This window comes from Ciconia boyciana, chromosome 17 (assembly GCF_034638445.1).
Source record: "Ciconia boyciana chromosome 17, ASM3463844v1, whole genome shotgun sequence".
Classification (NCBI taxonomy): domain Eukaryota; kingdom Metazoa; phylum Chordata; class Aves; order Ciconiiformes; family Ciconiidae; genus Ciconia; species Ciconia boyciana.
In genome coordinates this window covers 4,290,266-4,316,717 of record NC_132950.1, presented here as the reverse complement: position 1 = coordinate 4,316,717, position 26,452 = coordinate 4,290,266, and the positions used below count along the sequence as shown (strand labels likewise).

At 47.3% G+C, this 26,452-nt stretch overlaps 1 protein-coding gene across 7 annotated transcripts in view; it reads right to left on the bottom strand.

Annotated features, from left to right (window-relative positions):
* The window catches only part of CAMKK1 (calcium/calmodulin dependent protein kinase kinase 1), a 108,389-nt gene that overhangs the window by 3,623 nt on the left and 78,314 nt on the right, over nucleotides 1-26,452 (bottom strand). For 6 of the 7 annotated variants that reach the window (XM_072882397.1, XM_072882394.1, XM_072882398.1 and 3 more), the window contains 6 exons: nucleotides 18,710-18,909; nucleotides 17,928-17,981; nucleotides 16,236-16,309; nucleotides 11,697-11,784; nucleotides 8,876-9,004; nucleotides 7,716-7,819 (listed from right to left, as the gene is read on the bottom strand). In XM_072882397.1, coding sequence (XP_072738498.1) covers nucleotides 7,716-7,819; nucleotides 8,876-9,004; nucleotides 11,697-11,784; nucleotides 16,236-16,309; nucleotides 17,928-17,981; nucleotides 18,710-18,909 — 649 coding nt within the window. Of the gene's footprint in view, nucleotides 1-7,715; nucleotides 7,820-8,440; nucleotides 8,554-8,875; nucleotides 9,005-11,696; nucleotides 11,785-16,235; nucleotides 16,310-17,927; nucleotides 17,982-18,709; nucleotides 18,910-26,452 lie in introns of those variants that run through there. The other variant, XR_012045550.1, reaches the window with a different exon arrangement.

The window sequence follows — 26,452 nt, the reverse complement described above, 5'->3', positions numbered from 1 at the left end:
GGGCTCATGCGGCAAGGCCTGAGGCTGAACACGAATCTCCATTAAATAATTCTTTTTAAGAACTAAGATTGTATTTCTGCTACATCTTTTAAACCCTAGGCGAGCAAAGCCTGACCTGTGCAATTATCCAAGAGACCACATTGCTGTTAACCACAACAGCTGCAGGAAGATCACAGCCACCGAGTATTTATACCATGTTTTGTGCCCAGCAAGGAATGAGCCTCACGCCACTTCTCTCTGAAACACAGGCAGCATGGGACAGGGATGGAGTAGGAGAACCTACAAAGAGCTGAATCACAGCACATACGTACACACACACTCCTGGTAAGTGCCTAATTCCTCCACTGAGTCCCCATTTAATACCAGTAATCTGCTCTCGTCTAGGCTGGTGACATCCCCTTACTCTCTGCTGAGGACACGGGCAAACTTTGGGGGCAAACTGACCGTGGCTGGGCTGTGCAGTCACTCCTGAAATACATCTTGAAAGAAAAAGGGCCGTTCCTCACGAGGAAGTTCTCTATGAAAAATGTAGCAGCAGGCAGCAGCACCAGCTGTCACCAACAGCACCATGTCAGTCCCCATCCTCCTTTGCTTGCCTTCTCTTAACTATCTTTGGAGAATCTCTGCAGGTCCTTCCTCATTCGGAGAGGGTGGCATCCTGGCTTGAGCTCATCTGTTCACTTTGGAGCCGTAAACCAGGCCAGCCAGAGTCTCCAGAGCGGTGGAGCTGCTCTCAAAGGTATTTAGAGGTGTGTGGTTATTTCCCAGCTTCTCACCCCAGACCAGATCTCCCCAGGCCTGGGTGGAGGCTGGGTCCTGCCTAAGCACTAGATCCTGAGACTTTACACTGAGATGTTTGTAAGCAGTTTGTCATGGTTTGCATTGAATGTTATTTTGTTATTTAACAGAATTAATTGGACCGACCGCTTCCTAGAAGGGTCTATGCAACTGGTCGGTCAAATGACTGTTTTAATGAAGTCCTGGCTGAGGTGGGGTGGGTGGTCGCACAAAGCAGACAATTTTGGTCAGCCCAGAGCCCTCCCAGTGCAGCATCAGAGGCAGAAGCATGGGGGAGTAGTGGAGCAGCTGGAGCAGAGATGGCTCTGGCTCTATTTCTTTTGCATAACCACTAAATATTAAACCTGAGCCCAAATTACAAAGCTCAGCCTCTCCCAAATTCTGTAGCTATTCCCTCCATGAACATGGGGCGGAGCAGCAGTTCCTGCTAAAACCCAGCTGGCTTTTTTTACCCCTCCCTCCCCAAAGGAGGCTGAAATGCCAAAAGAACCACTAATAATAATAATAATAAAAAGCATACATAAACATTAGTGTCACACATAGAGAATTACTGCAGTAAAATTGCTCCTACAGGAAGGAAGGATGGAGCCGAATGCTCTCACTACCACACAAATCACACAGGCTGAGGAGAGGACACACATTTCTACAACACCCAGGGGAAACACAAACACGGAATTACCTTAAAGATGGATGCAAATATACAGATGTGTTTAAGAGGAGTCTGTCCCTGAGAGCAAAACAATGAGACAAAGGAAGAAAGTGATCATGAAGACGATGGCAGCAGGCAAAGGAGCTTGTATTTCTGTACCTAACAAGCCTAGCAAGCAGAGTGAAATGGCAGATGGAGCATCAGTCACGTATACTTGCAGCTCGAAGGACAGATGAGGACAGGCACTGGTAGCACTGCTACAAACCCACTCCAGCCCCGATTGCTGCTGAAAGCTCCAGGTTGCTTCCAGCACACTGCTGATGTCCAGCTGTGTTTTCCTGGTCCACGTAATTTGGCATTTCTGGGGGTTTTGTGTCCTATCACAGTCATGGCATCACCACCACACGCAATGGGGCGTGCAGCGGCTGAGCTCAGCGCAGGCAGAGCCACACAAGCATGTGGCCACTCACCAGCATGGGGCTGATGGTGGGTCTTTGCCAGAGGAAAATCCTGTGCCACGGTGGGTGCCTTGGTCCTTAGGCAGACTACAAGGATACCCACCTGCACTGTGGGGGCATAGCTCTTACCGCAAGACACACGGTTCTCTCTTTGCAGTAAAAATGAATATGGCTTTTGGTTGGGTTTGACTCTGTTCTGATAGCATCTATGTGTTACTGACCCGAAGTTTTCCAGGGACTGGAGTGACAGACACTAAGCATTAGCAGAGACCAAGGGAGCATCTTTAGTGGAAACATCTGGCAAATTTAAACCCAATCTGCAGCTGTTCCCCTGTCAAAGATGATGCTGTAAACCTGGCTGCCCTAGGGGAATCTCTGCAGCCTATTTTTGAGCAGCCCTATGGCACCGAGCCCTAGGACTTTCTCAACACAAAGCCCCCACGAGGCAGGTACCTCTGGGCTGCTTTGGGAGAAGATGTTTCTGCTTGGGGACCTGGGCCAGCCACTTTTTTACCTCTCCCCCCACCCCCCGGCTTCCTCATGCCTAGCCTACATGGACAGTAAGGCCCTAAGGGCAGTGACAGCTCTTTTGCTCTCTTTTTGGGAAGGCTGGAAGCAGGGTAGGCTTTCTAAATACAGACTGATCCCCCATACAGGAGATGACAACCGCATTTCATCAATAGTAATAGCAGCCATAATGGGAAAGTAAATTGGGTCTGTCAAAACACAGGAATTAATTTGATAGGTAGTAGCTGCAATAAATGACAGTAATAAAATGTGGTGAAGCCAGTGCTGACTCAATTAGGAGAAATCTGGAGCAGGCAGAAGAAATGTAGCAAACACTGCTAACAGAAACCCAGAACTTAGCTGTGAATGCTAAACAGCTGGGTTTAAAAAATACTCTGCAACTGGAAAAATTAGAAACAATCAGTTGCTTCTGCAGCCACCATTAATGACAGGCTTGAACCCGGCCATGGTCTGCAGGATCTGCAAAGCTCAATGAATCAGTGCATCTCCTGGGAGATCCAGTGCTGAAAGGCAGGATCTGGTGCGGCCCAGACACCCAGCCCTGGCTACCGCGCAGCTGACAGGGTAAAGTGACAGCCACCAGCACTCACACATGGCTTCTAGGTGTGCAGAGGTGCTCTCGTGGGAGAGGCAGCCATGGCAAAACAAGAATTGCTAAATGGGCGCATCTTCATTTTAGTTCCCTTCTATCTGGTGAATGTGCCTGCATTTTAACAGCTGCCTTTTTAACTTTTCAGTGCTATTAAACAACGCAATAAATAACGCCCAGGAGAGGATTTGCTTCTTCCAGGTCTAAGGAGTGCTAAAAAAGCCCTCTCTCCTCCCAGTTCTAATTTAAGAACTATTTCAAATCACTGGTTTCTTAATGGTGTCCTCTAAAGGAACAAAGGCTGTGGCAAACATGAAAGACCTCCTGCTATCACAAAGACTTCTGCACATGCAGCTTCTGCACGAAGCATTTCCAAGAACAGAGCCCAGCATACTGTGTATAGGTAATGCAGGCAGAAATTAAAAAAAAAGATTCAACCACATAATTTAGTTTCCTCCTCTCCAAATCCCAAGGAGTGAGCTTAAAGGACAGATCCATTTTAAGAACCATCAATTAGGCATCAAATACCAGAAAGCAGACTCAGCTGTCAGAGGATTTCCTCAAAATATATTATATTCTCAGTATGGGCACAGATGTAAGATGCTTGAAGCAGCAGTGAGTGGGGCTCTGGCAATTTCACATGCAGCCTAATTACATAAATTGAAGGTGAAACTGGCATTTTCTAATTGCTTTTCTTTTTTCTTATATAGAAACACAACAAGTTATTTTCTACCTATAACTAGAAGGAGATGCAATATTACAAAAGCTGATTTCTCTCTCTCTAAAGACACTGCCACAGGGGAGGAGAAGCTCTGTGGTGGAGAGCTTGGGAACATGTGGCTCGTTTTTCTCTCAGCTCCTTGTGGGCAACCACACAGCAGTATGGCCAGAGAGTAGCGATGGCTGCAGGTGCTGCCCTTCTGGCAAGTCCCACTTTCAGGGTCCCCTGTGCAGCTACAGGGGTGGAAACGGTGCCTGACATGCAGGAACTCTGCAGAGCCTTTATGCTACATCAATATTATCTGTTCCTGCTAGGTCCTAGAAATTTATAGTAATCCAGACTCACTCAAAACTTATTTTAACTAACACAGTGCTATTCATAACATGCACTAATGTTATATTTTAAATGAGATTAAGGTTGTTAAGCCCAGTGTTCCCCAGGGCTCAGTATTGGGGCCAGTCCTATTTAATATTTTTATCAATGATCTGGATTAACGGGTTGAATGCGCCCTCAGTAAGTTTGCAGATGACACCAAAGTGGGCAGGAGTGTCGATCTGCTTGAGGGGAGGAAGGCTCTGCAGAGGGACCTGGACAGGCTGGATCGATGGGCTGGGGCCAATTGTATGAGGTTCAACAAGGCTCAGTGCAAGGTCCTGCACTTGGGCCACAGCAACCCCAGGCAATGCTACGGGCTTGGGGAAGAGTGGCTGGAAAGCTGCCTGGCAGAGAAGGACCTGGGGCTGTTGGTTGAAAGCTGCCTGAATATGAGCCAGCAGTGTGGCCAGGTGGCCAAGAAGGCCAACAGCATCCTGGCTTATATCACAAATAGTGTGAACAGCAGGACTAGGGCAGTGATTGTCCCCCTGTACTTGGCACTGGTGAGGCCGCACCTCGAATCCTGTGTTCAGTGTTGGGCCCCCCACTACAAGAGAGACATTGAGGGGCTGGAGCGTGTCCAGAGAAGGGCAACGAAGCTGGGGAAGGGTCTGGAGCACAAGGCTGATGGGGAGCAGCTGAGGGAACTGGGGTTGTTTAGCCTGGAGAAAAGGAGGCTGAGGGGAGATCTTATTGCTCTCTACAACTGCCTGAAAGGAGGCTGTAGAGAGGTGGGGGTTGGTCTCTTCTCCCAAGTAACAAGCCATAGGACGAGAGGAAATGGCCTCAAGTTGTGCCAGGGGAGGTTTAGATTGGATATTAGGAAAAATTTATTGACTGAAAGGGTTGTCAAGCATTGGAACAGGCTGCCCAGAGATGTGGAGGAGTCACCATCTCTGGAGGAGTTCAAAAAACATGTAGATGTGGCACTTTGGGACATGGTTTAGTAGGCATGGAGGTGTTGGGTTGACGGTTGGACTAGATGATCTTAGAGGTCTTTTCCAACCTTGATGATTCTATGGGTGGTTTTACTACAGAACAACCCACTATGAATTAAGAACTGGATGGGCTGAGTGTCTATCTCTGTTTGCCCCTGTGGAAATAACACTGTAATCAAGAGATAACTCACTGAACAGTGAAGATTCCCATTTAGACTCAGTTCACTTAAAATCAATGTCATTAGAGTCAACAAACCTATTTAAATTTAGAGCAATTTTCATGAGATTTAACCAGTACAGCATTTTTCAAAGTTTGAAATAATAATCCACATGCCTTAAAGAAAAGCATCCCTGCTGTAGTGTTTAACATACACTCTTGTTGAAGAGACCTAGCCAATGTCTGTCTTTTAAACAGAAGGGTTTTGATATATGTTCTCAAAGCTCCAGTTGTGCGTGAATTAATTTAGGATAAAGCCAATTGTTACTGCCAAAAATTGGCACTGATGGCATGAGACTGAGTGCCAATTAAGTGCAGAAGTTAGTGCAGCGGAGAACTGGCACATTCAAAGACGATTCGCATTCTTTTTGGACATCTCTAAGCGCTTACACTGCTGGGGAGAGGATAGCCCAACATGGCTGCAGCTCCATCCCTGACCTGACACGTTCTTGTAAACCAAGGGCGCACTGGACACAGCAGCACAACAGTGGAAATTATACACAGTTTTCAAAAACCTTTTAGTATAGTCCCATACAGGGGGCCTGAATGGAAACATAGGGTTGAAATGAGTAGAGACAGGGAAAACCACAAAAATTGCTGGTTTTGTATAAGCTGAGAAGAATTTGACTAGCAACTTTAGGAAGGAGACAAATAAAAGTAAAAATGGAGGCTTACAGCTCGTCTGAAGGCCTAAAAAGATTTTAAAAGGGATTATATATTGATAACATGGCTAATCAGAAACTTCACAGCTACATCAGATCAGATGAACTTTACTTATTCTGAGCAGATAATAAAGCACCCGGCTCCAGGCTGGAACCAGCCACAGCATCAGGGTCAAGAAGTTTTCCCACCAGTTAGTTAGTGGCATGGGCTTTTCATCTCAGATGAAGGTGGAAGGAAACAGGTCCCTTTTGGAAACAAGCTCAAGGTACTAGAACAGCAGACCACCTTGAAATATCAATGCAGGCAGAACTTGAAAAGAAAAAACCCTGCCTTGCTCTGAATTAGCTGTCCTAGACAGTGGGAAGCATACATTTTTCTTCAAATTTAGTAAAAGTTTTCCCATCTCAGAGCAATGCAATGCAGTGACGAGGAATGATAGTGAAGATATGGGCAGCGTTATGTGTCAAATTAGCAATAACTAGTTTGGAAGGCAATGAGCCAAGGGAAACAAATGAGGACAAATCCCTTGTGCTAAGCTGGCAAAGGAGCTGTGACTGCCATGCTCTTCAGGTATGTCCCCACAGCAGCGCTCAGTCTATGGGATGTTTAACTGTTAAACTGCTGTCTAATATTAAGTGGGCCTGGACTCAAAGGCAAAGCCTTTACTGAAGTCTCCAATACATAGTCAGGCCCTAAAGCATCATCATCCTTAATTGAGCTGAGCCCTTAAATCCCCGTACACTTGTGAGAGACACACACTCCTCTATTTGCATTGTCAAAGGTGCAGTGAGACTCTTTGCACACCCTCGCGGGAGTCTGCTAGGCATGGTACGGGATTTTGGGTGGAAAAAGGATCCTTCTGGGACAACACAGCTTTGTTATGAACTGCAGCCTTACAGATTCTGCAAGGTGAGAACATGAAAATAATTGTCCCAGGCCAGGCTAATGGTCCATCTGTTACTGGACTGATGGCCCAGAATCCTGGCTCTGAAAGGGATTGGTAACCAGCATGAGGGAGAAAGAGTAAGAGCTAAGTAGAGGACAGAAATCCTTGCCGCCCCCTGAATATCCAAGACCATTGTGTTTAAAAAAAAATTTGATGAATCTAATAGTAATTTGTCTACTCCCTTTTTAATCCCAGCATAGCCATTTATATCCAGCCTCCAAACTATTCCACTGCAACACGTTCCACCATTTCACAACTGGGTGTGAAAAAATACTGTATGTTTTCTCAAATGAAAGAGCAATGTCAAAGTGTTCTCTGCTGTTTGCTCATGCATCTCCACGGTGTCTCTGCCCAGACTTGGGCCCCAGACAAGCCACATCATCTCATTTCCAGCTTATAAAACATGCTAACTGCTCATTTGGTGCCTTTTCTGTTGCCCATAAAAAGGAGAGAAGAATTAAACCCTCCAATACATATCTAGGCTAGACTCTAATTAAACATTTTAGTTTACTAATCTCTAATGGATCTTTGATCACAGCGTATTATAAACTAACAGGTTAAAAACCAGGCACAAGTTTAGCACCTTACATGTGTTTAGGAGAAACCCACCTTAGAGAGAACTGCATCTATTAAAAAAAGAGTACTTAGGCTGCTTTACTGCATTTATTTTAACCCTAGAGAACCTGAGGTCGATTTTAGCCTCGGTATTTGATTTAGAAGGGAGTTTTGTCCTTAAATGCTACAGAAAATATTTGCAAACTGCTTCCTTCATCCTCCCCACACACCTTTATCCTGCATGTGCAGCAGAGCCAGGTAAAGCTGTATATACATACATCAGTAAGTTCCCTGGAGCAGACATGGACCTCTCCTCCCGCCTGGTCTGAACCTCGAACGGATTTCCAAAGGAGCGTTTTCTTAGCATGGCCTTCACTAGGATCTTTGAGGAAGGAAAACAGACCAGTGAGAACAGCAGGACTGACATATCACCCCCTTGAAGCTAGTTCAGAGGAGTCTAACAGCAGCTTCTTTAATAAGTCAACTGACATTTAACAGAATTACAGCTAGACCACAAACTAGAGAAACCCACAGAACAGCTATATGAGTTCCAGGCAGTCTCAAGGCCACTCCCTCAGGCAGTGAGCTCAGACGCCTGGATGCAGACCATTGCTGGCAAGAGGTGAAGCAGATGCTGCTGACCACTGCCTGCCACTTGTGGTGGTCCAAGGCCGTGAGAAAGAGGCTCTTGAAAGTCAGAGCTCTCCTCGGCCATCCTCCCAGGCAGGCACTGTGCAGAGAGTGCTGCCAGCTCCTGTGGGTTCAAAGGCAAAGGTCCTGCTGTCAAGGGGAAAGGATGGTTTTCATTCCCTCAGCTGGCTTTTGGGGCAAGTGTCTGTATTAACATCACACCACAAGAGTTTTGAAAAATGGGTCCTCACTGTGCTCAGCACCCCTCTCCCCAGTACAAGGAACCCTCAAAGGCACCTGCATCATAGTAATCGCCTAGAGCAGACCTCTAGCTGTCTACATACAAACTGCCGAGAGCGCCCTGAACACCCACTTGTGGTCCCCCAAGGCTCCACTGGCAGATGTCCTCTCCCTGCTTCTCTGGCCAGGTCACCTCCAGGTTTGGAGCCTTCATTTTGAGGATTCAAATGAGCTGTCTTGCAACCTCTGGTTTAATGAAACAAAACACACTTGGGATGCTTCTGGTGTTCTGGGATGTCTGATGCCAGACACTCTGAGGGTGGGACCGTACAGCTCTTATGAGAGCAGCCAGACAGATATAAACAGGACTGCTCACATGGTCAGGCCCTGCAGAGTCAGGCTGCCGCAGTACTCAGACACAGCAAGTTCACACTGGGTTGAAAGACCAAGTTTCTCATGCCAGGAGCAGACGCGTACCCTCTTCCAAACCTCCTTCACCAGTTGAGAGCTTCAGCAAAGTGTCGCGCTCTTGACCCATGCAGAGGATGCGGTTGCGGTTTATACATACCACAGCTGGCAAACTCGGGATTGTCTTCACTGAGTTCTTCACCTCCTCCTCTGTCACCTCCACCACAGTACAGTGCTCTTCCTCCAGTGGCAGGGGCTCCTCACCACCCTTGGTTAGCCACGGATGCACCTGCGTGGGGAGAAACACAGACACAGCTGTAGGTCTCCCTTCTATGGCAGAGCACAATGATGTTGGTGATGAGAGGGAAACAGGGACACAGGACTGATCATGGGGGTAAGCTGCCTGTTGGTACTGCTCTGTTTCCCACTTACACCAAGGCAGCTCAACCAGCTCCCTTGGAAATCACTGCAATCTGGTGCCTGGCCAGATGGCATCCCCTAAAGCCCAGTGCTGTCACACCCACTGCCACCAGCCAGCATCTTGGAGGGAGCCAGCACCCTCTGAATCAAGTTTGAAACACTTTGAAAATCTGAGTTATCCAGAGCCTTTTAATCTTTTTCTCCTATATGCACGCATTTCATCTACGGTTACACATGCTCGCTACCTGGGAGAATCAAGATTATTTATGCATCTGCACAAACAAGGGTTTAGGTGCTTAAAATGGAGTACTTGGGTTTGAGTGCTGAGGACTCACGCTGCTGCAATGGCTCCTGCCTACGTGAACAGTGAAATAACACACTGCCACCTGGACACCATGTAAACCTCTACACACCCACACAAAGGAGGAAGGAGGCAGTTTCCCCCCATCCCTCCTTGTTGCTGCCATGCTGCTGTGGAAGGGAGCTGATGGCAGGACAGGGCAAGGCTCTCTGCTACCCACATCCAGGGCTGGATGTTTTGCCTGTCAGAAATAATATCCTCCACTGTTGGGGCTAGAAATGCCTGCCTCACCTTCCAGGACAAGAAGTTTAATTAGGATGGATGCTTACTGCCTACTGCCATTCCAATAAGTTGGATGCAGGTGTCCAGAGTGTTCTCCAAGGGCTTAGCGATGAGCTCCTTTACAGCACTTAAGTTGTGCTTTCCAAAGATCATTAATTGTGCTTATAATAACTCTTTTCAAAGGCACAGCACCTTTTCATTCAAAGGCAACGCGTATCCAGCCTTAAGTGAAACCAGTGCACTAAACCCTCCAGTCTACCTGGGGCTTGCAAACATTTCAGCTAGGGAGAGGACTGCCTAGCCATATGTTCAATGTTCCTCATACAAAATTATTTGCTTGATTTATTTTCACGGTGAACAGCAATTCCAAACCCAGTTGGCAGAGCAGTTAAGATATTTGTCCAGCCTAACCACTTTATATAATTTTACCGCCTCCTTCCAGCTTTTGCCATGTTTATCTTCAATGTTGACATCAAAGATTTATCAACTATACATGAACACATAGGAGATGCAGCATGGAGCTAACGCTTGCCAGCACAAGAACGTCTGCAGTCACGTCAGGATTTTATCTGACAAGTAAGGAACATGAAAGAGGAAGAGGAGGAGAGTGTGAAAACAGGGGAAAACAAAATGGAAGGAATCCAGGGAGGAGGAGAAGGCAGCTTGGAACAGCCACTTAGAAACATCTGACTATGCAGGAAGCCAAGGCTGGAGCCCCGATGCCATGCGGCCAGCTGTATGCTACTTCAGAGCAAAGCAGCTCCTTGGGATTAGTCTGTGAAGGCAAATACGGAGAGAGAGTGTCATCTCCTCATCTGGATTGCATCAGCTGCACATGTCGGGCTCTTCTGTACTCTCTGGTTTGGATTCCTCTGGCCAGGGTCTTCAGTGATTGTGGCAGTCACTCCACAGCCACCTCTGCCAAGAAGCTGCTTGGCCATCATCTTTCTTGAGGGAACAACAGAAGAAAGCTGCCCTTTTTCTGTTGCCTCTCATGGGATGGTTTCCTTGGTTGAGAACATGAGAAAAGCAGCGCTCAAGGCATTGCCAGCCCGGTGCAAGAGACACATGCTCTTTAAGCTTCAAACACAAGTACTCAAGCACATCAAGCATCTTCAGTGCACGGCCAGCGGTAAGATCCAGCACCCTGCTCTGCTCTTCTCCTCAGGGTTCTTACAGGGCTCAGGTTTTCACATGAAGTGCATGCAAGAGCTGCCAAGTGAAATCACTTAATACAGCTCCAAAGCACTTCCCGCCATCACCAGCTGTGGCCTCCTGGGCATGGAGGGAAGCAATATCACATTTCTTCTTGAAGTTCAACCTTCCTACTGTCAGCTTTGGTGGCAAACATGCTGGTGTTGGCCTGAGACAGCGAAGAAGAGTTGCGTGCCCTGCAGAGGATGCTGATGGATCTCTGTGGAAATCTTGAGAGCCTCCAGCAGGGCCAAAGCCTTGGTGGGGGGGTAACATGAGCACAGAAAGCCCATGCAAAAGCAGAACAAAGCCAAGCCTTGTGAAGCACTGCTTTACCAGTCCTAGTCACTCCCTGTGTTAATAAGCACCCCCCAAATAAAGCTGATAGAAACAAATGTGCTGCCTGGAGGCCATTGACCATGCAAGCACCAGAGGAATGCACTTTCAGCCCCTGTAACACAGGTCCAACACTGACAGCACAGACTCTGCAGCAAGCAGTCCCCATGACAATGTCGATTCTCCGAGGGATTCACTGAGGATCAGCCAGCTTTTGAGTAATTTTAATTTCAATAAGTAAACAGGAAAGCTTTTGTCAATATTCCCCAACAAGCAGTAGCGACAGAGCTGTTACATGCTGCAAAATGAGCACTCTACCTTCCTGATGTGGCATGCCAGAGAAAGCTCCCAAAACAAACACCAGGAACAATTCTGCCTCATTAGAAGATACCAAAGGAACAACAAAATCAGCTGAGACAAGAGACTATAATATCAATGTCCAATTTACCTTAATTTCAGGGACTGTTATCCTCGTTTCTGGATTTTTATCGAGCATGTGTAGGATCAGTTCCTTGAGCTCTTCACTTATCTGTGTTCTGAGTAAAGAAAATAGCAGTATACAGTTAACAAGAGAATTGTCAGTGCTCAAGGCATGCATAGTCCTTACTGTGGTTACTCAGTAGGGAATCTGCTCCGCTCAGAAGGCATTTTCTCTGCAAACCCGGCTTGAGAAAGGAAGGTCTAGTTGGCTTGGTTCCTTCTCAGGCATCATGGTCACTGCTACAGGGTTTAGTTATCCTGTTCTGCCCACTAACACAGCTGCACACTCTCAAAATGCGGCACAAGGGATCAGGTGAATGGATCTAAGGACATTTTTAAAGACAACACATTATAGGGGAATTTCAGAGGACAGATTCTGGGACAACAAAGTGTTATTGAGAGCAGAACTGGAGCTGGGCTCTATGACACAAGAAGGGCACAACATGATTTGTCGAACCTGCATCGTGAGCAACCATGTGCTGGATGAAACATCCCCATTTGACATTCAAGTTCCCAGCTAAGCTTGCAGGTTGGGTTAATTAAATTGCTTCTATGAAGACTAATGGCAGCCAGTTTGGTAACTCAGTATTTCCCACCTGTATAGATCAGCCTTGGGGTAACAAAAGGAGGGAAACGAACAGACATGACAAAGAGAAATGCATCTGCCTGAACCCAGAAGGCATCCTATTCACACAGAGCCCTTGGTCCTGCAGTCTGTCCCTCTAGTCCAAAGGCTTCAATGACTTCTGTTGCTAATGATACAGGCAACGTCTTTAAAGCACACGCGATCTGTACGATCAAAGTGCTACTGAAATAAAATGCCAGCATGACAGAATTGTATTAGGCAGTTTAAAGTCTGTATCACGAATGACTTGAGGAGCTCCGTTTCTGCATGGAGATGGGATTCGTCAGCATAAAATGTCACTCCCCAGCAGGGCTGGATTTCAGATTGAAAACACTGATGAGGACAAGGTACTGTGCACACCTCCTCTGCACCCTCCCCAAGCAGAGAAGGGAATAAATTATCACAAACCTAAATGAAGACCATATCACAGTAAGGAGTATTTTAGTCTGATGAAAACCAAACAGCTGTTTAATAATTTGTGAATGTTTTACATGCACTTTGGTTATGGGATCTTTAACAAACAACCACAAGCAAACACTACTCGTTCAGTGGGAAGGGACAAAACGTGGGCTCAGTTTAAAGTCTGAACACTTTCAGAGTTGCATCAAGGGTCTGCGTTACACAGGCAGTATGGCCCAGGCAAGGGGAATGGCAGGATGAGTCCTCGGAGACTTCCCACTGCCCGGGCTGCACTGCAGGTGACAATTTAGGTGGGAATGGGAAGAACTGTGCTGCTCTGGACATGAACTCCAGGCTATGGGGAGTGACAGTGCATTCAGCAGGTCAGAATAAACAGACTCCTAAGGGACGACCACACTGAGATGCAGGTGAGATGGTGTTTTTAAAATACTTAACATCAGACCTGTGCCAACTGGCAACGGCTTTATTTAAAATACAAGAAATAGAATATATAATCACCTAACATTTGTGGGCACCAGATTGATTTCTACACAATATAGGATTAAGGTCATAAGGAAAAGCCCTGTAAACAGGACCACAAAAAGTTTGAGGTGGGTTATAGCCAGGTAACAGACCGCATCACCCTGTCTCTGTTTTTCCTTCTCTCCATTCTGCCATGGTGCATGCTGTACCCAATGGCATTTTTCATCTGAAAAGCCTACGCTATCTGGAATTTCTCAGTCATAGTCCTGTAACAGCTCAAGAAAATGCCAAGCATCACAGAGCTCAGCATGCATTTGGGAGGGCTGCCAGCACCATAGATCATTTTACAGGGTGCCCGCAGGTCAGAGAACATTGTCCTAAACTTCAGCTCTTCACCAGGAGGGACTCTGCAGAGCTTCTGGCTCTCTTAATACATGTCTGGACAGAAACTCCTCCAGCTTGCTTTTTAGTCATGCCAGGATCATCAGGGTGTGAGCTAACCCCATCTACCTTCTGTCATGCCAAGGACTCACTGACATGAATGAGAACTCCAGAGCAATAAATATTTACCCCAGCGTCTCTAAGGAAAGGGAAGGGACAATGACAATGGTACAGTCAGCTCCATCTCTGTCCTAAAGGTTGTCAGGAAACAGGCAATGAGTTTCCATGGACTGTCTGCAAACAGGAATGTGTCTTTTGTAGCCATGGTGAAATAAATTGAAACCAAAATATTCCTAACTGTAGCGAGGTGCTAATTCTGTGGGAGGTCAGGGTGGATCCAGTCCAGTGAATTCCAGCTTTATGTGCATCTGTTACTGCCTTTATCTAACAAATAGATGTAGTTTAGACAGCTGTCAACACCCTATAACTCTCTGCTCCTCCAACAACCTAACAAGGGGTGCAGCTTTTTTTAGACTGGGAAAGCAGGTCACCAAGAAATCCAAATAAATCATGCAGCCCAATTATCGCTGAAGGAAATGTCTGAATGAAGAAAAGGTTCTTAGCACAACCCAGTTAGCCCATTAAATGTTAATAACTTACTGCAGAGACAGATGGGAACAGTCACTTATAAGCTGACTGCTAACCCAAATATATGATGGCTGAGAGAGGACGGGCATTTTGCCAGGACCCAAGCAAGCAGAGACCATGCCAGGAAAACAAACATTACTTTTTTTTTGCTGCAGTGCTGTGAAGACAAAGTCCTGCCCTGACTGCAGAGCAACCAGTGGGAACACAGCGATGTGGCATGACCGGCCTTTGTGCTCTTAATGCCTGAAGCCTGGTTAGCTGTAAAACCTCACCAACAGCATGGGGCTGGCTTGCCAGAGTTGCTCTATACCAACGACTGGGGCCTGCATTTGCCATCAAACAAGTGGCCTGACCTTGTGGCCACAGGTCCTTGGGAGGTGCGCTCCACACAGTCCTCGGCGTGAGCTCCATCAGCCTGAGTGGAGATGGCTCCGTCTGAGCTATCTGCAGTGGCTGTGCTTCATAGTCAATGGAGAGGTAATTAATACAGCCCGTGAAGCCTGGGGCATAAGTCATCCCATCTAAAGCAGATGTCTAAAACAGGACAACCTGAGTATCCATTGCTTTGTGCAAACTCAGAAGGAAGCCTGGGACTGCCAAGGCAGAGGTCCAGCCCTTTGCTGAAGGTGTCGAAAAATTCAGTGAGCATCTCACAAATAATTCATGCAATAGACAGTGGATACATGCACATATCACAGGCTGCCTGACAATATCCCTCCCTTCCTCTCTAATACCAGATGTGCCTTTCATTAGAGTTTTAATTTCTTCATGCATGTTTCAAATCAAGTCATTTTATCTCTAAGTTGTTATTAGAATGAACGATTGGGTCAAGAAGGTCAAAAATTCTTTGCTTGACTACTGTGCTGATTTGGGAAGGCAGATAAGGAGTCCAGCTTTAGCTACTTCATCTGATAGCAACTAGGAGAAACAAATTAATCACCAACAGAAAGTCACCAGAGGCCTGAAGATGGAGGAAATACCAAGGAGCAGCCAATACATGAAGGGGAAGGCACGGTGACTTGGTGGCAGAGACTGAGCACGCATTGTGTGTGGTCATCTCCTGCCAGCCTCATCTGACAAGACCACAAACGCTCACTACTCAGTGCCACAGCTGAACTTCCCACTGCTCCAATGGCACGCGAGCGGCCTTGGCTTGTCCCTCCTCACCGCTGAGTGCACTGTTGTGGGTTAGAGGACGCACTGTGACTGTGCGGCCGGCCATCCCACCTAACACAGCCCAGTAGTCTCCACCATACAGCTCTGACGGTGGCCAACATAGGTTTCCTTCACTGACCAAAGTGGGGGCAAGGGGGATGCAGCTTCTCAGTTTCAAATGGGTAAATTAATTTCTAGTTTTGAAAAAAGTTTTTTCAAAACTAGCCCCAGTCCTCCAGCACAAAAGACAAACCCATATGTTCCTGGAGTGTGCTGGAGGAGGCAGAGGACTGGGGATGCACCAAGCTGTGGTTGTATACCTCAGGACAAGCCTCCTTCCATCAGATACTTCCGCCAGCTCCAAGGTAAGTCCACAGAAGCAGCATGTGTTTACTTAGACTGAGACCAAGGTCTATAAACCACATTGCTTTTGGAAACTAATACATTGAGTGATTCCAGTGGCTACCACATGGGAGAAACAAAATCCCAACCAAACCATGCTTCCAGCATCTCCAGGGTCAAGTAGCTGGGGCAGAACTTACTAGACCCATACTGAAACCCCTCCGCTTCCAAGGATTTCAAGAGCTATTTCCTTTAGTCCTTATCTGCACAATATGGACACAGGAGCAGAGAGGCAGCTGTAATGCCTCAACAACATCATCAGCACAAAACCCACGTGAAGAACCCAGGAGAACACAAAGCACCTCACCCACCCTTGTCTGTCCCTCTGTGGTGACCTACCAGCATTTATACTGCACAGTGAGTAATGCTGAAGACTGAACTTTATTTTACGGTAGCTGAGTAAAGTTTACTTACTCTTCTGGGAACTCTACAGGCTTGTTCTTGATCCTGTTATGAAGACCCAGAATATATTCATCTATAAAAGGGCACTGTAAAACAAAACAGATTTTCTAGTTGTCAGAAATCTTTGCACTGCTCAGGCGTTTGTCGTTCACATAGCATAAGTATACTCTCTCTGCACACTCTCTCAATTTTTACACAGAGATGGAAATAAGTAAGATCTCCCCACACACAATAAATTGATTTATTCCTTATTAAATGATAAATGCAGAAGAACAGCAGATGGACCTAAGGAATACAGAACTGGACTGGGATACCCCCCTCTATCCAGCCTACCAGGTGACCATGAACTACTCATTTTCCTTTCTCTGCTCCACTTTTTCTACCTGCAAAATGGATGTACTGGTATCGCCTGGCTTGTAATCACTGCTTTGAGGTCTCCCTGTGACAAGCATCATTTGGAGCTAGGTATTACTATTAAAACACCTGGTTTTCCACTGTAAATTCAGATATATAGATTCAAACCATATTTTTCTCCAGCACAAGTTTTTACACTGGATTAATTTAGACCTAGGTTCTGGCTCTTCCTACCTAGCAGGGCAGGCAGGACTGACAGGAGGTTAACTAAGCCACAGTGAATACTGTGTGGGAGATGCAGGAGCAGCATATTCACAGGCCCTATGAATATCTGCATCAAAACTGAAGGAGCAGGCATACTTTAGTGGGTTGTGAGCCGCTGGTGGGCCCTATCCCAGCCTGCCTGGCCAGATTAAATTATGAAATATAAAATAGGTACAAAATGTACAATGTTTACTGTACAGGGTCACGTGGAACAGACAAATGTCTATATTTGTCTTTATATTCCCTCTTTCTTTCCCTCAGTGCTTGCCACACAGGAAAGTAAAATCACCACGAGGTTATACCAGAATATAAAATCAAGGTTATACACCATCGCTTGAGGATTTGGCCACAAATGAGACATCATTATAGACACAGGTCAGAGAATATTTTCCATCCTGACTTAACTCAGTGATATCACACCAGCAATAGAGATAGTTCTGCCTCTGCCACCCCCCCCAGCCACTTCTTACCCCTTAGCTGGATGCCTTATGTCTGTGTGGTGGGATCTGCAGTGGTCCATGCTTGGACAGGAGGTTCAGGTAACATACCTACACACACAGACTGCATGGACCTGCTGTACTGCTTGCCCTGGGAGAGCATGGGTGGGACGAGGGGCTTCTGGCCACAAGAGAGGGAAAAACCATGACAGGATATGGAGCTTGCAGAAGGCAGCTCTGAAGAGCTGGCTCTGCCACAGTGGACTCCATCTGGCCCAGCTCAGCTCTGGCAGACAGAGCTTTCTGTAATCTGGATTGCTAAAGTGCTGCAATAGCTTGGGATCAAATCTATGCCTCTCTCCTTACACTGTCTGGCTTGTTTCTAAATACAGGCAATACGGATAACCCCGACAAACCATTGTTGGTGCTACTGATGCTGCTCTGAGTACAGGGTCCAACTCTAGAAACCATACTTTCCACAGATCACAACATCAGTCCCTTCTCATCTGCAGGGTGATTTGGGAAAACAGGAGCTTGCAGAAGGTAGGTCTTTGTTTCTAATATTTGCCTTTATTTGGAAAGGAATGAGTCAAAAGCCAGGCAGGCAGACACTTCCATGCAGGGCTCCAGCGTCTGAAAGCCAGCTTACCTTCCCATAAACAAAGCAGTACAGGGTAATTCCCATGGCCCATACATCAAGTGCCTGAAAGAAAGCATGTACAGGCAGTAAATGAGATGCAACACAGAGATGATCTGAATGACCTGGATTTTCCCACCGACTCACAGAACATTATTTGTGTGCATTTAATATTTTCTATTTTATTGTGCAGAGTCTCTCTGAAGTTGCGCTCCCAAAGGCATCTGTAGCATGCCTGGGGAACGAGGACTGTGCTGGGCCAGACGCTGCCACCCCTGTCCTTGCTGTGGAGCCCACTGACCAGCAAGCAGCCCCTTCTTACAGGGGATGACACCATTCAAGGCTGAACATCAAAGAGGAGCAGAATCTCCAAAGTCTGCTTCCAGACAAAAAAAAAAAAACCCACCCCACTAGACCCTATCCCCACATCTGCACCACAGTGCTTGGCAGTGCTCCTCGCTTTCAGGGGATCAAGACGTGACCTTGGTGCCCAGCAGCCCCCCGTGTGTCTCTATTTTGGAAGGGAATCAGGAGTTTCCTCCTTTCCCTTTGGGCAGGGAAAGGGCTCTAACATGGTTCCTGTCTGGGCAGGGATCCACAGCAAAGTCTGTCTGCCCACTGCACAGAACTAGCAATGTAAATTTTGCCTGGACTGAACACAGAATGAGCTTCCGTTTTACTCAATAACCACCCCAGTCCCTGGGTGGGCAACACACAAAGGATGCAGGTGTGGTGCTGCCCTTTGTGCCATGCCTGGGGGTCCCAGCAGACATCAGCTATGAGCAAAGACCTACCTTTCCACTGAAACTTTTGCCAGTGTCTGAAATGGCCTCCGGTGCCATGAAGGCTGGTGTCCCTGCCGTGCTGGAAAGCTGGGCATCGTTCCCTTCAAATTGATTGCTGACTCCAAAATCAGCGATTTTGACGTGCCCATCATCTCCTAAGAGTAAGTTGGAAGGCTTGATGTCCCGGTGAATGATCTTCTGGTAGTGCACTAAAAACCCAAAAAAACAGAAAAAAAACCAGGAGCATGGTCTGTCACAGCAGCCAACACACCCAGGGGAAACCTTTCCAGGAGGATGAAAATAAAGGTGCAAACTCAGGCATCCAGCAGCAGCTTTGAGTGGGGTACATAGTATAACATAGAAGTGCCATTTCCTATAGCCATTCCTTTTTGGTGTCTCACTGGGACGTACACCGGAGTACAACACTCAAATACATCTGTCACCAGTAATTATGCAAAGAACGGACACGAACCCAGAAACAGCAGGACTGAGCAGAGCTGTTAGAGAACGAAATCACTCAAGTCTTGCAGATTTGCTTGACCTCATCAGACCAGCTAATGGATTGGGCAACTTGCTGTATTAAAGGTTTATGGGATCCAAATAAAAAGGTTAATTTTTAATTTCACAGAATCACAGAATCATATAGGTTGGAAAAGACCTTTAAGATCATTGAGTCCAACCGTAAACCTAACAGTACCAAGCCCACCACTACACCATGTCCCTAAGCACCTCATCCAAACGTCTTTTAAATACCTCCAGGGCTGCTGACTCAACCACTTCCCTGAGCAGCCTGTTCCAATGCTTGACAACCCTTTCTGTGAACTAAAATTTCCTAATATCCAGTCTAAACCTCTCCTGACACGACTTGAGGCCATTTCCTCTCGTCCTATGGCTTGTTAACTGGGAGAAGAGACCGACCCCCACCTCTCTACAGCCTCCTTTCAGGCAGTTGTAGAGACCAATAAGATCTCCCCTCAGCCTCCTTTTCTCCAGGCTAAACAACCCCAGTTCCCTCAGCCGCTCCCCATCAGCCTTGTGCTCCAGACCCTTCCCCAGCTTCGTTGCCCTTCTCTGGACACGCTCCAGCCCCTCAATGTCTCTCTTGTAGTGGGGGGCCCAAAACTGAACACAGGATTCGAGGTGCGGCCTCACCAGTGCCAAGTACAGGGGGACGATCACTGCCCTAGTCCTGCTGGCCATACTATTTGTGATACAAGCCAGGATGCCATTGGCCTTCTTGGCCACCTGGCCACACTGCTGGCTCATATTCAGGCAGCTGTCAACCAACACCCCAGGTCCTTCTCTGCCAGGCAGCTTTCCAGCCACTCTTCCCCAAGCCCGTAGCATTGCCTGGGGTTGCTGTGGCCCAAGTGCAGGACCCAGCACTGAGCCTTGTTGAACCTCATACAATTGGCCCCAGCCCATCAATCCAGCCTGTCCAGGTCCCTCTGCAGAGCCTTCCTACCCTCAAGCAGATCAACACTCCCACGCAACTTGGTGTCATCTGCAAACTTACTGAGGGTGCACTCGATCCCCTCGTCCAGATCATTGATGAAGATATTAAACAGAACTGGCCCCAGCACAGAGCCCTGGGGAGCACCACTTGTGACCGGCTGCCAACTGGAGTAAACTCCATTCACCACCGCTCTTTGGGCCCAGCCATCCAGCCAGTTCTTTACCCATTTGTTTATTTTGAAACTGCAGTGCCAAAGCTAATCAAAAGGGGCAGAACCACAGGCAGAATGAAACAAGCCCAGAGGAGATATTTAGGCAAAATAAGACAACTATCAGCGGAGCGCCAAGTCCAGCCGACAGCTCAGAAATCAGTGGGTATTTCCAACTCAAAAGATAACTTTGACCAGGGAGCAATCACCAGCTGGTTGGTGCCAGTGCTCACAAAAAAGTGCGCTCTCTCTAGCCATGCTTTGTAATGGGGCCCAGAGAAACAATCTCAATTTGTTCTGCATCACCCCAAATCCTCAAAGCTGCCAGCCACTCTGACCACTTTCGCACTCAGGGCCATGGCCAAACCTCTGCCACGCAGTCCTTCAGAGCAAAGGCTGCTCCTACACGTGGCCCTTCACTCCGCAAGGCTGTGGCAAAGACTCCAGCTCTGTCCCAGCTCCACAGGGCCAACTGTGGGCACCAGCTGAAGTGCTTGTACATCCAAAATGAAAGAAACCCTTGCAAAGAGCTTGGAGGCTGAGACTCACTGAAAACAAACAAAAATCCCTCCCATTACAAGCTACCTGGGACACAATATTGTGGTTGCAAGCAAGCCATTTCTGTGCCACTGAGTGAAGCAGCAGCAGGAGTTATAGGAAAGTGGCTGACTTCTCAGGAACTTGGAGAACAAATTTTAAAAAAAAATCCAAAAAACCAAGTTTCAGAACACAAAATTACCCCAAAAGCAGAACTGTAGAAAACCCGAGACTTTACTGAACAGGAGAGGAAATCCTCTAAGTCTTTACTGCCCTTCCCAGGGGAACAGGACCCCTCATCCTCCCCCAGCCCCAACCACTATTTTCATGTTTCCTTCTTGCAAATGGACCATGTTTGTTTTTATACATCCCTAGAGTACTTTTCATATCTCCTAGGAAATATGCAATTGGGTGGGGAAAATGCTGGTCTAACCCCTTCCTGCTTTACAAACCTGGTCAACACATGGCCGCAAAGGCAGCCTGCCCTATGGAGCATCCCAGCTTGTGTTTTAGGACCAAGAACGAACAAACTTCATGCAACTGTTCCGCTCTTTTCAAGCCAACTTTCCAGCAGGCTGTGTCTGGGGAGGGGAAGTCACACTTGCAGATACTTTTTCTGCAAGGACGTCTCCTTAGTTTAAAGCACTGCCAGGGGATGCTGTCCTTAGCACATTAAAGAGCTGATCTGGAGACCCAGCAGTCAAGCTCGCTGGAGAGCACTGGCGCTTACATCCTCTTCCAGATGTGCAGCAATTGCGTGGCCACGCTGTGATGTGAGCCAGTGAATGATGTAACAGCCCGGCTAGACAGTCAGGATAAACACTGAAAACCCTGCAACAACAGTAATTACAAGGAGACATCTGCTCCACAGCAAAGCTGGTGCCAAGCTGACATTTCATTATGGTAATATAGGGAGAGCAAAAAAAAAGTGAGGGGAGGGAGTGAAGTTTCCCTTCAGGAGATGATGAGGTGCCTTTCATGCAGGTGTCTGGTATCATGCCTGATACCACAGGCCTCAGATTCCCAAGGCCTCAAAAAAAATACAGGCCACAAATACACACAGGCCATACAAGTACATCCCTGGAGCTAACTCTGTGAAAACTGAGGGAGTTACACTAGGCAAACAGGTACTCTAGGCTTTTTATTATTTCTTCTGTACAGGAAAGTAAAAAAACCAAAACAAAACCACAAACCAATTCCCATATCAAATAACTGTTTATCTTGTAAAACACATTCCCTGCCTTTGCACAATCTAATAAAAGTAGAGGAAAAACACGGGCCATTTGCCAGATGCTCTGTGTTTGTTCAGTGCCCATCTCAGTCTGGTACCCAGCAGGTCTGGGCACTGCTGACTGTTAGGCACAGGAAGAATATGAATGTTGAACAAAGAAACAAGAAACACAACCTTTGCAAAAATCAAAGCCATCAAACACTAGGGTCAATGAACATGTATGCCTCCCAGACCAGAACATCCATGTGCTTGACATGAGCGTTAGGGACAGTGACAATCTCTGACCTTGACTGCTCAGAGGAGAAAATGAGCACAAGTGCCTGCGGGGCAAAGGAGCATAGGCTGCGCTTTCAGAACTGTGCCTGACATCCCAGGGCTTTGCAATGCAGTGTCAGCCAGGCGCTTCTGCAAACCTGGCACACAGTTTAAATAACAACAAACTGGGATGGGAAGGAGATGGGCACAGAGGGGAAGTGGCTGGCCAGGTCAGGAGTGGCGGTGCTGGGAGCAGCATCCAACTCACACGCCATGCTGCTTGGGTGACGGTAATGAAAGTCTTGTGCCAGCTGGCTCAAAAGACTTATACTATCTGCAGATCCTCTCCCGTCTAGCTGCCTTGTACAGAGGCAATAGCCATGAAGGGAGAAGGACAGGGAACAGGAATTGTGCACCAAGCACCAGCTGGTGTAAATGAACAAGGCTCCATTACAACCACAAAAATTGTAAGAGCAAGAGCTCACGTCCGCCAAGAAATGATTTGGTATGGAGCTGCTAATCTGATGAAGGCAACCTGAAATCCCTTTTCCGCTCTGAAGCGGCACAATTCTTAAAGTCCTAGTCTGCCAGCTGCTGTGGGTGTCCTCCCCTGCACAGCTATCCAAAACAGGCTTCAGGCTTCAAAATGCACAGTCTTATCCTCCCCTGTGCTGTGCCTTGCCACTGGTACAGTTCAGTACAACACAGGGCTGCAGAACAATGAGTAAAAGATTCCCCCCCCAAAATCATTCCCAAGTCCGCTTGTAGGAAATAGAAAAAAAAACTGGCTCGTTTGAGAGCTGCAGAAAGGAAGCAGGACTGCTCACCTGCACAACACCACCACCACTAAGCACAGAAAAAACTTTCCAACCCACTAACTTCTGCTGCAAGTCCAGATCTCTGGCACATAACGCATTGCAGGGAGAAGGGCAGGGAACAATTAATTCAGCAGGGCTTGCCAAAGGCTGACCAGCCAAGCAGCGGGATGTGCCTGCAGTGACACAAGCATCACTGCCACACACTGCGAAAGGAGCCCAGGGACAGCGGTCTTGCAGGAAAGGCACTCGTTAAACCAGCATGATCTGCATTTCCAGCACAACATGCAGAGGAAAAGATGGTGTTATCCCTGCAGAACTCCAGAGGGAGAGCTAAGCATCTCAGAAATAAAAGCTTACCACTAATGATACCCTCCAGACTGCTAATGACTGTACAGAAGGGACAACCACACAACCCATGGAGCCACCCAAGGGGAGCAGGCGACAGCCGCAGCACCTTACACTTAAATACAATCACCAGCACAAATTAACCCTCTAATTTTACCAGCCTGAAGCATCTGGGAGCAAGTTCCTTCCCTCTGCAGACGTAAGAGCAGCAGGTAGGAAAGGCAGCTTTGTTAGGATTGCTATTGAATGTCACTGGAAGTCAGGATCAGAGGTCTCAAACAAAAGCACTTGTCCTGTCCTTGGGACTAAGGACACATTGTGACACAGCTGCTAACAAAGAGGAGCAGGGCTGAGTCAGGCACAGTAGAGAAGGAAAAGCACTTTTAACATACATAAAACCCCAAATGTGCATTAAAGGTACATAAACAAAATATCTGTATCGCCACACCTAAGCTTGCTCCATGAGGGTTTGGGGATTTTCTTTTAAACCAACCCATGACCTCCCCTTAGTTCTCTCCATGGGGAACTGGGAACCCCTAAGCTGAGTCCGTGCCTTCCAGAGGGAACTTTCAGCTACTATGTGTCCTACTCAAAGAGACTGGCCACAATGAGGCATTGGGTTTTTTGCTTTCAACATTACAGAAACAGTCACAAAGCTATGCAGATGTCAGCCTCAGCGAGACTGCCCTGAGATCCACACCATCCAGCCATGGGGATGTGGGTGCTGGATGCACACAGCCTTGGGAAGGACCATCCCATCAGTGCTCCCCTCCCAGGCCCCATGTGCCACACACAAGGCAGACAGCCGAAAAACAGTCATTCCCATGCAAATGTACCTGTCTGCATCCCTCCCAAGGTTAAAACCGATGTTGAGCTGGCCAAAGCAGAGCACTCTACTGAAGCTGCTTTGACAAACTGACAAAATGGTTCCACTTGATGCTTTTGCCTGGAAAGGATTTTGTTCTAAAAGCAGAGGTCAGCAGCTCACTGGAACAACTTCCCTGGGCTCCAAGATGCTCTGCACTTTCTGTGCCGACAGACCCAATTCAAATAATAGATCAATACCTCTTCATAATGAAAATGAAACAATGTAAGATATTACAGAGCCCTTAGGAGAAAGTCTGATTGTGCAGTGCTCCATTAAATTCTGGTTTAGACCCATCCTTCACTTCAGTGGAAAGGTAACAGCAGTTCAGGCCTATTTGCATCTGAATAACAATCCCATGGATTTCTAGAGCGTTGTCTAGGCAGAGATCCCAAAGCGCGTTAGAAATACTTGATTGCTAAACCTCACAGTCACCCCATGAACAAAGCAGGTACAACAGGTGAGGATGCATGTACTACATTTCCATCACAACTTGTGTTAGGAAGCCTGACCGGGCACATCCAACGTTGGACTTAGTCAAACCCTAGAGCCCTGGTGTGCTCAGAAACAAGGGAAATCATGCCTAAAAGTCTAGACTGTCTCCTGACTTTGGGCATGGAGTGGGCACCTAAGAAAAGCCTGCTGAAGGCTGATGCTATGCGGTGGAGAAGTACAGCCTCAGAGCAGGATTCAGAGCACTCAGGGTGTGAGCAACAGTTGGGAAAGGACCACCTTCCTCTGTCCCTCTCAATTTCAGACAGAGCCTCTAGCAGTACACTGCACCTACTGCCTATAGCAGTGGGATGAACCCATACTTGGGTGTTGAAATTTGAGCCCATATGAAACAACTACCCAAAATAAAAGGTCTCATTGAAAATCTGGCTTTTGGGGGCTTTGTTTTGTTTCTTCATTACAATGTATTTTAACTCAGTTGGTATTAGCAGCATTGACACAATGGTTTGGGTGTTCAGGTATGAAACAGAGGAACCTGGAGTTTCTCAGAGCAGTTTCTCAGAGGATGTGGGGTGTGCTGTGCTGGGGCTGCCTTCTCCTGCTTTCACACCTTCTCAACAGGGGCAGAAAAAAGCACCCGCAGCTTCATGAAAAGCTGCCTGTGACCTTACAGCTGGTCCTTATGGCAGACCTTGCCCCAGGATGTCTCTGAAAACCTTTCCAGTGGCACACCTGGATTACTCACATCCTTTCAGCAGTTTCAGGCAGTCTGCACCCACTTCTCCCCTAACTTCATCAGCACCACAAACATGGTTTCTCACCTTGGCCCTAGACAACAAGACAGCATGTCTTTAATGCCAAGAGGCTGTCACGGCTGTCTGGTGGTACTCTGCCATCCAGATGCCTCCAAGCCTGCAAACACTCTGGGTCCTGACTGTCCCGGGAATGAGCAGCTAGTTTTTACTTCCAGGTCACAAAAACATGGCTAGTTAGTACACTGCTTTGGCACATGCTGAACATCACCTCTGTGAAAAGCCAGAGGGTGATGTGGGAATGGTATTAAAAGAAAGCATAGGCTTACGTACCTCTAAACTGGGGTCAGCGTCCCTGCAGAACTAAACTTGCAATAGTCAGAGCCAAACAACTTTAATAACTACAAAATTACACTCTTGCAGAAAGCCAGTACTCCCAAGTTGATACTTGTTGTGCTGTTAGCAGACACATTGTCCCCGAGAGGAACTCACCGCTCAGCTGTACCCCAGTCACTCAGGAAGGTATGGGGTAGGGCCGAGGTCCTGGAGCATCATGGCTATAAACTGTGCTGTGGCTTAGAGATCCTGCAGCACTCGTACCATAAAGCAGCATTCAGGCAGGGGTGAATCTTCAGTGGCTGTGGTACAGTAGATGGGGCTGGAGAAAGGGCAGATTTTGGGGAGGATCTCTGCTGCTGGGCCAGCTGGCTCCTCTCCGTGTGCGCAGCACACGGCCCTGCCTGGGGTCTCCGCAGATCTCCTGCTGTTCTGCCTCCCTGCTCCATCACTGCTCATTAGCAAAGCCCCACTGAGCACATCATTTCTTTCTGTT